Below are 12,641 nucleotides of genomic sequence, written 5' to 3' on the forward strand. Positions count from 1 at the left end.
AGGAAAAAGCAGCAAACTTGTGTCTGGAGTTGTATTATTATGATTATCAAAGTAAGCTATCCTTTCTTTATGCTAGACAATATACAGTTGTGTGTTATATGTGTGTGGATAATGGGGCCTTAAAGGGAAACTGTGTGTTTAACTCTTACCCGGTAGGAACGGAATGATCCTGCGCTTCGGGTCTTTCTGTCCTCCCTCCACTGGGAATTTATCCAGCAATTCCATCTGAAAACCCCACAATTAATTAAAACTTATTAGTACGCAAAGTATTTACACTCACACATGCAATACAAACACATATACAGTAAATAAACAGCATAGCCGAGGGTGGTTAGGAAGCAACTGCTGATTTTGACAAATCAGCAGTTCCTTGAAGGAATTCGGCCAATAAAGGCCGGTCTGCCAATGATTAGGAATGCTCTAAGCAGATGGTATGGTTTTCCTCTTTACTTCATATGGTGCTGTAGCTAAGGGGCTGTCAGCAGCAAGGCACCACTGACATAGTGGAAAATTTCTCTTTCCATAATTTTCAAAAGGCCAGTAATCTCTTGATTTTCCTTTATTTTTTATTATCATTATTATTATTATTCTGTCTGAAGAGTCTTTTTTTTTTTTTTTTTTTTTTTTAAATTTCTGTTTCAGGACATGTTGTTGTTTAAAAATTCACAATTATAAGGATATGTTTGTTTATGCATCTGAGGCCAATAAAACGACACCTGGCCATATTGACCCCATGAACTCTAAGTACACGCTCACTTTCTCCAATCCTCTTGTTGTTGTTTTTACAGTGGCACTGCATCGTGGATGTTTGTAATTTTGAATTAGGAAAAAAAAAAATACATGAAACCTCCAAAAAGAGATAAAAACTAAAATACTTAATTCAATTTAATGTTTGATAGAAGAATGTTTGGAAATTTCTTTGATATCACACCCCAAGACTTGAATTCCAAAAACAATTTTGAGCAGATTGCAAGCAAGCGGCTGATTAAGAAATACACCATTTCTTGAATTACTTGCCAGTTCATTCAACCACTGTTCTCACAGATTGCCAAACAATGCTCGATGAGGGTGCAGAGTCTTAGCCTGGTATCACCTGACCCACATTTTTGGGCAACAAAAAGAAGTTGCAGGGAGACAAATCCAGCGACTATGGAGTGTCAGTGGAAACTATTGTTGAAGTTGAAGAACGCAATTGCCATCGTGCCACAGTTCAGGTCATTTGTGTTGAATATTTCCCGTCAGATGCCGCAGAACATCACCATACAATAGTCGAGCTCGATGTTAACAATTTAAACTATTAAGGAGCTTGCTGAACATTTGAATGAGGCCAACAAACTTCGAAGCACTTCAACCTACGCTCGCACCTCAAAGGGAGTTTGGTAATTTTTGCTTTCTTTAGAACTTAGGTGTACAGGTCAACAATAATCAGTGTGGCATGATAAATGCAACAAAGATGTAAAACATTTATAAAATAAATACTTTCATGTTTGACAGACAAGAGCTTTGTTGTTAGTTGTATCTCAAAGTCGTAAAGAATAATACAAAAAAAAAAAAGACTATGAGGAAGGTATATTTTTATGAGGCTGATGATCCGCCCTTCAGGCAAGAATATCAAGCCAGATACAATAGCGCTTAAATGACTTTTTACTGGCTCTGGTGGTGAGATCTCATATTGAGCTAAAACTCCAATTGCCCCTGTTAAACAAATAACAATGAAAAAAAAAAAAAAAAGCGAGCAAAACAGTGAGCCATAAACCCTCTTTGACTACAAAACAACACAAGCAAAAGAGATGAGTCAGTCTGTTTTCCTGAGTCTACATAAGGGAAAGGGGAAAAAAAAAAAAAAAAAAAAAACTTAACTCAAAAAGTGCCAGTCTACTTCAATAAAGACTCAGATTCTTCTTCAATGACACAGGACCACCTTAAGAAGGTCAGTATAAACACAGAGAAGGCTCGACAAAGAGACAGGGAGACAAACACAGAAGAGCCAATACCCCACATACTGTAATTGTTCCCATGTGTTTGACTGAGTGCAGACACACCCCAGTCTCTGTGTCTACTCTGAACCTTGTATCCACTCTGTAATCAAAGCCACTCAAACAAGAAAAGGCATATGGCGAGAGTAAAGTCGTCTCTTCAAAAGAACAGATACATCAAATATTCATGCTCGACAGGGAGGAGGATGACAGAGTACAGTCAAGCTCCACATGTTTTTCCATGCTATGTCGCTTTAATTCATATGCTGCCGAGTTTATCTCGGTTACAAGGGAAAACACGTCTTTGTATTATATGGTACGGCTGCCCCATGTAAGTCCAGTGTTGGGTACTTGGGGGACGGGGGGGACCAGGGCGAGGCCGCTGCACTATGCTGAGGTTAAGGTTCTGAGTGACAAGCCAGGACAGGGTGTCACCGGACAAGGACTCAACACTAGTTTTAGCAAACGCGCTTAAAGTCAAGTTCGTAAGTTGTCGGAACAGGCTGCCGTGAGCGTGTCCCTTAGGTGGAGGCGCTGACGGACACCGGGTCATCCAGTCAGGAGCAAGGTCCAGACCAGGAGGTGTTTTGAGTACACCGGCCGCAACCTCCGCCAGGGGAGGAGGCAGGAGTGGCAGGAACGATGAGAGGTTCAGGTGATGGAAAACCCAAATGCCTTGGTAAAACTGCAGAGAAACCATGGCGAAGGTGGACCATATATGAAAAAAAAAAATTAACCAAAAGAATAAATCTTCATCTTCCTCTTGAGCAGCCAAATCCGATTTTACTAGACCGATGCTAGTATAATGACAGGGGCTATCAATTCCAAAGAACTCCAAAATTTGACACGTGCACTGTTTCTCTTAACTTGTGCCACTGCAGTAAGAATATCTCAATATTTGAACTCGTCAAAGGCTCAAATCAAACCTTGATGTGCATTGACACAAAAACCACTGTCTCGTTTGTACACTGTACAGCATTCAAAACTCCAGCAACATTTGGAGTATTTAAAAGAACTTAAACGTCAGACCAACGTGTTTCAGCTTGTGGTCTTCATCAGGGTTGCGCTCTCTCATTCACCAAAGCTAGATCAGGAGATATTGTTCTTCTAAACAATGTTTGGGGGATATCTTGGTTCTCCAAAATAAAAAAAAAAAAAGGAAAATTATGCAAAGCTTTAATCTGCTAGGAAGTTAAATAAGTGAAAGACTAAAAACACTTTGAGCATAAACTGTTTCCAATCATTTAACAACACAAAGTTTATTAATTGGGGGAATTTGACTCAAATGTTTCAGTTACTGTTTAAATACATTTTGACCAACAAACCTAGAACAGGGATGGTAAGTCAACCCATTCATTAGTGCCACAGGTTTTCTCAGATCTCAGTTGAGCATCACAAAAAGAACAACATTTTCAGCTTTAACATGTAACGTTATGAGTTTGTTAATACGCTTGAGATGCTGTAGACAGACACAGTTATTTCATGTAACATGTTCTCGCTAATCACCTAATCGTCCAAGGGGATTTAATTTGTCTAGTCTATATCTGCTTTAACCACACCATCAGCATTCAAGTAAAGACCTAATAAAGATGATCCAAGAAGCACCAGACTGTTGAATGAGAGCATAAAAGGTCCGAGAACAATGGTGGCTCTCTCTGGAACATGCCTATCTCAATAGTCCTGTGACTCTTTAACTCAGTTCACTGTATATTCATGTCTGAGGTCATTTTAACCCTTTGCAGATGCCATACTGTCACACATTTGTGGCTGAGCTATTGGTGCTCTTATTAAGTAGTGAGAAAAAGAAACAATCTGTGGGCTCTGGCTCTCACCGTTAACCACTAACATAGTATGATTCAAAAGGACTGGTTATCAACTGCACTAACTCCCAACAGTATACAGTATTCTTTACAGAAATGTTGTAAAATCTTCACAACATATGCAACTGAAGTAACTTGGAAAATGAAGGATGCTCAATTGTGGAATATGTAATATTATATTTTAGTATTGACAAATTATGTGATTTACTATTGTAAATATGATGAAAATAATAATGAAACAATCAAATAACGTCTCATTCACAAGATCTTACTAATCACTTTTTTTTTTTTTTTTATCCTGTACAGTGACATCAGCAGATATAGAGGCTCCATCAATTTCTGTTTCTTAAGGAATCACAATCAAGGTTCGACAGACAACTACAGATCTTGCTGCCCAATCCTAATCAACACAGCTCAATTTCAGCAGGTGGATAGGAAGCCTGAGGGTGAAAAATATAAACGGCTCCCATTTCACACTGGCCATGCTGTTAAGAAACCACTTCCACTCTTAAAAAATGATGAACAAACACATCTAAACAATAAAACGATGAAACTAATATGGCGATGTACAACTTTGTATTCATTTCAATGATTGTGAACAATACAATCTTGGCAATAGTTCATCGTCAACCATCCAAGATAATTACAGTATAATCAGTGCAACAGTTTGGAAACACTTTTTTGCTGACTTCAAACAAATGATTAATTTAGAATATTGTTGTTTTTCATCCACAGTTTTAAGAAGTAAATTGACTTCACAGCATGGAGCATTGATCCATCTTTCAGCATTCTGCAAGTAGAATAAATGTTTTGGGTTATGGTTCCATGAACAAAATGCACTGCTTTAGGATACATCAAATTATTTTATTGTAGAAGTTGCAAAAATGTCACTATTTTGTGAAATAACTGCAAGAGGAACCTCACTGCTCTAATTAAAATAACCAAACCACTTTTTAAAAGTTCTATTACTTGAATATCTGCAGATCACCTCTGTAACTCTAAATAAACAGTAACATTGTGTTGTTTTTTTTCCAACAGCTTTAAAGTAGAAGTGCATCCTGTATCCAAAGTAACTGGTAATACTGGCAGTCTAAGCTTGTGAGGTTGACACGTGTTCAGTATGGAAACTGCTTTTTGTGACATGGAAATAAAATTCCAAAGCTGCCGAGATGACCCCATGGCAAAACATCTCTGCACTTTCCACACATTTTCCATCTTTCTGAGGGCAGTATAATTGTGTTGACAGTTTAACAAACTGAAACGGGGGGGGGGGGGGGAGCTCCCCAGGTTTTATGTTAAAACGCTGATTTCTCTGTTTTAAAAAAAAAAAAAAAAACTCCCTTAGGCTATTTAGAGGAGGCAGCGACGTAAAGACTCTGGTTTGGATGTGACAGAAAAAGGGTGGCATCATGTATTAGAAATATCTTGGGTGACAAGGATGTCTGACTCAGGAATTAAATGTTGTTGGACATGCATCAGTAACTAGAGAGACGATTGTGCCACAATGTACACCTTGTTGCAAAATAAGACTATGCATTTGATTTTTTTTGATTTTTTTTAAATCACCTCCATTAACAGGTCAATTTTATTATCTGGCAGATCCTTGCTAGCCAATTTAATGCAACACAGATACTCTTCAGAAGACATCTTGCAAGCAGTACTATTTAGTTAGGGTGGCGCTGCTGCTCCTAGGAGTTTTCTTTGATTGCTTACAATATGTGAAAGGAAAATATTACTAGTGGGACTTTTCTTGTATTGGCATTGCACATACATCCCTAGTTATTGGGGGAAGATGTATTAAGAGAGCTACTTTTGAATCATGTTTTAAAAATAGAACTCCTACGACAAGTCATTAAACACCACGGTCTGTGCCAGTGGTCACACAAAAAAAATAAGCACATGTTGGTGTGGTTAAACTAACACATCAGCTGCCTGTGCCAGCTGTGTTGACAGGATATAGTGAATAACACTTCCTGTGTAGCTCTGAGGCTCTGGACACCTTATGTGCCAAATATTTCAGTATAATTTTTACTCCGTTAACAGAAACTTCTCTTGAATCACAAGACAACAGCATGAAGCCACAGAATGAGAGATGACCAGAGCAGCAGATGGGGGAAACAGCGGTAGATGATGGCGAAAAGCAAAACAAAAAGCAAAAGAGAAGAATGACGGGAAATGAAGAAGCGGTAAATTCAATGATTCAGCTCTATGTCACTCTACTGGCCAGACACCTGGGATGATGCCTGACGATGTCAATCCAATGCCTTATTACTCATAATAGGTCACAGTGGAAATGGTCAAAGTGGAAAAACAACCTCTTCAAAAGATTAGAAAAATAACTTCAATTAAATTCCACAAACAATACCGGCACAAAACACATTGTTTAATCCCTTTATCACAGGTAAGCTGATGAGATTTCAAGCATTCCAACTGCCACTTTTCTGTAAGAAAGGCCACAGCTTCAAGGTGGTTTATAATATATTAATGCCAAACCTTACAGGAGATAAGGGACTCATTTGTAATCTCTCCAATTAGGTTTATCTACATCTCGCTCACCACTGACAGCCCACCCACAGGCTGTCAACAATGCAGGAAGCAGTGGGGGTGAATACCAGCCAGGAAGGCCTCTGCTGAAAATAGCTCATACATCAGATTATGTACTACTGATCTGACACTATATGTCTCAGTAACTAGTGATGTATGTGTGTGTGTGTGTGTGTGTGTGTGTGTGTGTGCTGAAGTATAGATGAAGTGAGCATGGAATGATACTGCTGAGTGTTAACTGTGTCCTTATTTGTGGCTATTTTAAAGATGAAGTGGGAGAATTTGTTGAATTGCTTTTGGAACCCCCTTTCTAACCCATATTATAAAAAGAAAAACTCCCATTTAGATCTAAAGATCTTCTAAAATCTGACTGGACCATAGTCACACCAATCACAATGCCAAAGCCAGATGATCTGATGAAGTCCAAACCAAACATCAGAATGTAACAAAGGTGTTTTAAGTGACTTTGAACGTGGCATGGTTGTTGGTGCGAGAGGGGCTGGTTTGAATATCACATTGCTGCTGATCTACTCGGTTATTCAATCATCTCTTGGGATGACAGTGGACCGAACAAGAAAAAACATCCAGTGAGATGTGGTACTCTTGTCGAAAGGTCAAGGTCAGAGAAGAATGACCAGACCGGTTCAAGCTGATTGAAAGGTAACAGTAAGTCAAGCACAGCACGTCGAACCTAAAAGCTAATGGGGAACAGCAGCAGAAGATCACGGTGTGTGTGCCACTACCAGCAAAGAAAAGGGAACTGAGGCATCGGGTCAACAAAATTGGACAGTGGAATATTGGAAAGACGCTGCCTGATCTGATGAGCCTCGATTTCTGCTGCGACCTTCAAATGGTAGGGTCAGAATTTGGCGTAATGAGCATGAAAGCATGGACCCATCCTGCATTGTATCAACGATTCAGGCTGTTGGTGACGGTGTAATGGTGTGGGGGTAAATTTACCTGGCACAATTCGAGCCCCTCAGTACCCTTAGTAACAATTCAACATCACAGTATACCTTTGAATTCTGTCTGACCATGTCCATCCCTTTATGACCTCAGTATATCCATCTTCTAAAGGCTGATTCCAGTCAGATGAAGTGTCATGTCACAAACACAATATCATCTAAGGCAATGACAGCAGTGCACTCCAATGGACTCCACGGTCACCACATCTCATCCAATAGAGCAATTGTTTGTGTTTGTGTCACAACTGTGAGCAGATGACTTTACTACAATGTAAATATTTTCAGTAAACATCAGACAACAGCCCTTACCCATTGTTTTTTGCCAATCCATGTTCATTACACTACAAATATCACTGTTCATAGCTTTACATGCTATTTTACTTTGGTAAGGCGTCACCAACAGAATGGTGCAATGGTTAAAAAGCAATTATGAGTTTGATATGATCGGATTTAAGTGTTCTGTTGGCAGCCTATATAGGCTCAAGTCAAATGAATAAAATTAGTAATGAAATAATTTGTAGTTCTTTTGCTTAACGTGACATTTGCAGACTCAGGAAACCTTAGTGGGGCATCCTATTTCTGTATTTCATTGCTCATGCTTTAACCATCCTAATCAATTAAAATGAATTTAATCCAATTAGGGTTGACAGTTTGCTTTACCTAAATTGACTACATGCTCATTAAAAGCTATTGCCTTTCTGGACTCCATGCTCTTTAAGCTCAGATATGGCCAGAGCCCCAGATCTATTACCTTCAGAAGAGGAAGGGAAACTAGGGTACTGATGAGATTCCCTCCTTGTGCAATACACACAAGCAGCGTGACGTTGGAGAATGATTCAGACATTTCTGTGGTCGTCGGTGCGGTCATTGCATTCATCACTGTCCTCTATTAACTTCATTGGGACATTTTCCGACTCCTCTCGCACAATATAATTACCAGTGTCATACGGGTGGAGCAGGAAGAGGCTGCCAACTAGAACCAAGTCTGCAAGGGAATAGTCTTGTGTGATGGAGACAGTTCCTGGCCTGCGCTCATCTTTGCTGCTGATAATGTTGTAACATGTCATAGCTCCTCGCCCTGAAAACATTTAACTGCACACACGCAGTTTAACAACAAAATCCCAGACATACAACACACACATAAGCACGGTTATTTACCTGCAGGTCGAAGAACTTGCTGTAGCGTCTGTAAATGATTTCTGTGCTGCCATCGCTCCAGGACACTTTGATGATGTAAACCTGGGAAAGGATGAGAGAAATATAATTTAAACCTGTAACTTAACAAACAGCCATTATCGGGAACCATTAGATCATCGAAACCCCCTCTGGGCTTCACTCCTGACTCATAGTGCCATTAATTGTCGGCGCTGTGAATCCCACTGAGGGCTGCATGAGGAAAGGCAGACAGGCAACCAGCAAACTTGTCTGGCAACATCAGGCAGCAGTCAATGCCATCATCCGTTCACATGAGTGCAACAGGGATATCCGATTAGTTCACTTCCCACAGTGCGTCTCCATCACATCCTGCTAAAGAGGGCATCATTATCCTGTACAGATGCAGCAGACTGACAATGCTCGCTTTTAAAAATGGAAGCACCTAAAGAATTACTGCCATGGCAATATTGCTCCAAATAAATAAATATCAGCATTAAGATTTGTTCAGAAAAACTTACTGTACATGTGCAACTTACAAGTTCAATCATTCTCAAATACAGAACAGTAAAATGTCACGATGCAGCTAACAACTGCAGTCTGGAGGCAACAGACATTTTTTTTTTTTCAAAAGAAAAGGAGAGAAGAGGCGACTGGAAACCTCCTGACGGCTCACTGTGTCTGGCTAAAAGGTGCTGGCCCCCCTCGTAGACCTTCTCTGGCCTCACTCTAACTTTCAGGGCACTAGAGGCAGATATGGCCAAGAATGGACCAACTACAGCAGCTATATATACAAGCAGGGTTATGATCTTTATAAAGTCAAAGGAGTATCAATCCAAAGCAGAATATATTTATTGCATATTCAGTGTATGTGCGGGCAATGAAGGGCAACCTTTACATCAAGAAAAGCTCAGGACTATTTCAGGTTATAGTCTCTGGCTAACTGCAAGAACATTATCCACAATTACGAGGGGGAACTTTTCGGTGGCAAAGGCTAAAGAATAAGCGTTTTGTGTTTGCAACAGTCAAATATAATGCCCTCAAAACTAAAATGACAACAAGTGCGATGATAAATTAGGGAGATGACATAAAAAAAAAAATAGCTCTGCAGAAGAAAAAGCTATAAACTTTACCTATCAAAGGTCCACTGGTCAATTAAACACTATTACGATTAATAAAATGCTCCCATGTAGCCGTGAATATCTCTTAAGAGTGGGATTTTTCCGATACTTTTTTTTTACTTTCTACAGGATATGTTGAGCTTTGCCGAGCAGATGAGCTTGAAGCTGCTTTTTGTCCCCTTAACCACACCTCAGGGTTCTGGAAAATTTAAGGTGTCGGGCCTGCATGTGTGGAGAGAATTACCGAAAGCACAAAACAACATGGTTTCCACAAGAGAGCAAACAGACAGATGGAGAAGACACAGGACCACATAAACTCCGTGTCCTTGACCGCTAACACTCACAGCGGTATAAGGTCTGTTGGTCCTTCAACCTGGGTTTAATTTTCACACATAATGTACATGGATGCAAACCAACAAATGCATGCGAGCGCACACAGGCGCACACCACGTCTACGGATCTAACAAAAAACACCTGCTACGGCCTTGGCGGAGGCTCCTGGTTGGCTTTCAAGAACATATGATGTCATGGGTGTTACTTCTTCTGACTGTACATGTTTGCGGGCCAATTTCACCCACATTTAGCTCCCACTGCTCACTTTCAGACAAAAGTCATACAAACTGCATTGTTTATGAATTTTAGAAAAGACAGAAACGATGCTTTGTCTTTTTGGCACGCTCGTCACCCACACAGGCTCTCCAGTGATTGTTAAGAAAGGGAAAATATTCCCGTATTCTTCATCTTTTTCAACCCCTCCCTTTCTTCAACCTCCTACACTGGAAAAGAAATGCGGTAACACAATACAGATCCTTCAATTGGCACAGACACTAAAACCCAATAGAGGGACACGGTTGATGAGATAATTATGGCCCACAAATCATCTCCTACACATCAGGACAATATATCTTTTTTTTGTTTTTGTTTTGTAGAAAAAGGAAAATCAACCACAAAAACTGTGTGAAATGAGAACTGTACGACTGTAACTGCAAAACTTAACTCCTATAACTACAAATACTCGATGACATGTGGCAATATTTAGGCCCATTCCATTTTCCAACATTGCCTTCACTGCAATAACCTTAGAAAATCTGTTAGCTTTACTTCCTGGTTACCAGTGCCTGCTGCTGCTGCTGTGTTTTTCCGAATAAATTGGGAGAGCCTGAGGCATGACAAATCTGTGGTGCTCAATTTGAACTCCAGCCGTGCAGGGATTAGTCTGGATGGTTTGCGGACTGGACTGATTTGCCTATTATGCCGTTTTCTGGGACCTTCACCTATGATGGCACAGCTGGAAGAGAGTAAAATGTCTACATTCCCATATATACACGTGTGACACCGAGACACTTGAAAATATGCAGACATATGGGAAGGTCATAGGTCAGGTGAGCCAGATCCAGTTGTGTGTTGCATAAAAGTGCCCACAACTACAATGACCATATATTCACTGGAAAGACACAGTTGTTACTTAAATCTCAGACTCGGCATGAAAACACAAAGGTACAACCTAAGCTTATTATCTTCTTGACCGTGTTAATGATATTGAAAAGCCTAATTTCTCTGTTAATTGTGGTCTTCGCAATCAAATCCCAATTAATGTACATAATCTGACCTAAAGTTTTCAGAGAATCATCTTCTGTGAAAGTCTACTTGTCCATTTCGGCTGACTACTGTAATTTGACACTCTCTTTGTTTTTACTTTTCCCGACAGGAAAAGGGGAATAAGTGCAGTATAACCTCAATCTGTTGCTCACTTCACTGCAGCAAAACGCTGTTAGTGGTGATTTTTTAAAAGAAAGGCTTACGTAGTGCTTGTTTGGATTCCTCCGCTTCTGGACATCTTGCACGGTTACTTCTAGCACGGTGCGCCGTGGCATGATGTCCTCTTCTTTACGGCTCCGTTAAAGAGAAAAAGCAGAATTCCCGTTTTGGGTTTTGACGAGCGATCACACCCGGGTTTGAAAAGTTTGCAACGCGACGCTCCTTTGTCATCCGCGCCGCTCAGATCCGTGACCTCTGATTGCAACAAATGCCGTTTTCCGTAAAGCCTTTCTTGTCCAACATTCAGCCGCGAAGAAGCCAAGAAGTTAATAGTCGGTCGGTTCTTCGTCTCTCCCCCCCCCCCCCTCTCTCTCCTCCTCTCCCCACCTTTCTCGTGCCTTGCATCGACCCGCTGACGGCTCCAACCAAACTCCCAGCCTATCCCAGCTCGCCCACTCGCATTTCAGCGACTGGGACGCTCCATTCTGCTCCCTGGACCAGCCCTCCAAGCGTCACAGCAAACCCGCAGTCTCTCAGCGCGATCACTCAGCAAAGGGGCTCACTCCGTGCTCTTAAAGCGGTATCTCTGGGTGGGTGCGAGCATTGTGGATCCGTGTCAAACAATATCACACAAAGGAGAGTGAAAGAAATCAATCTGACCATCTTTAGTTGAAACAGCACGTCGAGACAACATGTCCAAGGGCACTTAATCAGGTCAATGTGTTTGGACTCTTCTTAACCAATATTGCCACTCTATTACTCCAATTTCACTGTTGTGTCAACTTTTAAGTAACATTATTATTATTATTTTTAAGAGGGCATGTAAACTACCCTCCATCCGCTGGGCCATATCGTAAGTGTCTTTTATGATTATAATAAACCTGTGACTGTGTAGCTATATTTATAAAACTGTGGCTGCCCACATGAACCCCCAACAACCCTATCTGTACTTTTAAAAAGTACTTTTTATCCTGATTTTTTTTTAATTTTTTTTTAATCACATAACGTGTCACATTGGATTTGCAGGTTGTGTATATTTCCAAAAAAGAAAAGAAAAAAATACACTTTACAAATCTTTACCTACTTTAAATTGTGGTTGGGTCCCACAGCAGGTGTGTCTGTTGACAACTCATGAGGGGAGTGTGAGAGAGAGTGTGTGTTGTGGTGGTGGTGGGGTATTATATTGTTATTTCATACTTTTTTTCTTCTTCTTTTTTTGATTACGTTGCATTTGCCCATATTGCTGATAGATACCATGCGAGGGGAAAACTTGTGCTATTTTGACTTTCTTTGTTTCGAATGTAG

At 40.4% G+C, this 12,641-nt stretch overlaps 1 protein-coding gene across 2 annotated transcripts in view; it reads right to left on the reverse strand.

The window, feature by feature from the left end:
• The window catches only part of sh3pxd2b (SH3 and PX domains 2B), a 37,786-nt gene extending 26,080 nt beyond the window's left edge, over window positions 1-11,706 (reverse strand). The window contains exons 1-3 of one of the 2 annotated variants that reach the window (XM_069717836.1): window positions 11,381-11,706; window positions 8,464-8,544; window positions 150-225 (exon numbers count right to left, since the gene is read on the reverse strand). In XM_069717836.1, coding sequence (XP_069573937.1) covers window positions 150-225; window positions 8,464-8,544; window positions 11,381-11,452 — 229 coding nt within the window. In that variant the 5' untranslated portion in view covers window positions 11,453-11,706. The remainder of the gene's footprint in view (window positions 1-149; window positions 226-8,463; window positions 8,545-11,380) is intronic. The other variant, XM_069717842.1, reaches the window with a different exon arrangement.
• Window positions 11,707-12,641: the final 935 nt, after the last annotated feature.

This window comes from Brachyistius frenatus, unplaced genomic scaffold, assembly GCF_029030835.1.
Source record: "Brachyistius frenatus isolate BFR_SWC_R1_liver_20210118 unplaced genomic scaffold, ASM2903083v1 Contig_5, whole genome shotgun sequence".
Classification (NCBI taxonomy): Eukaryota; Metazoa; Chordata; class Actinopteri; family Embiotocidae; genus Brachyistius; species Brachyistius frenatus.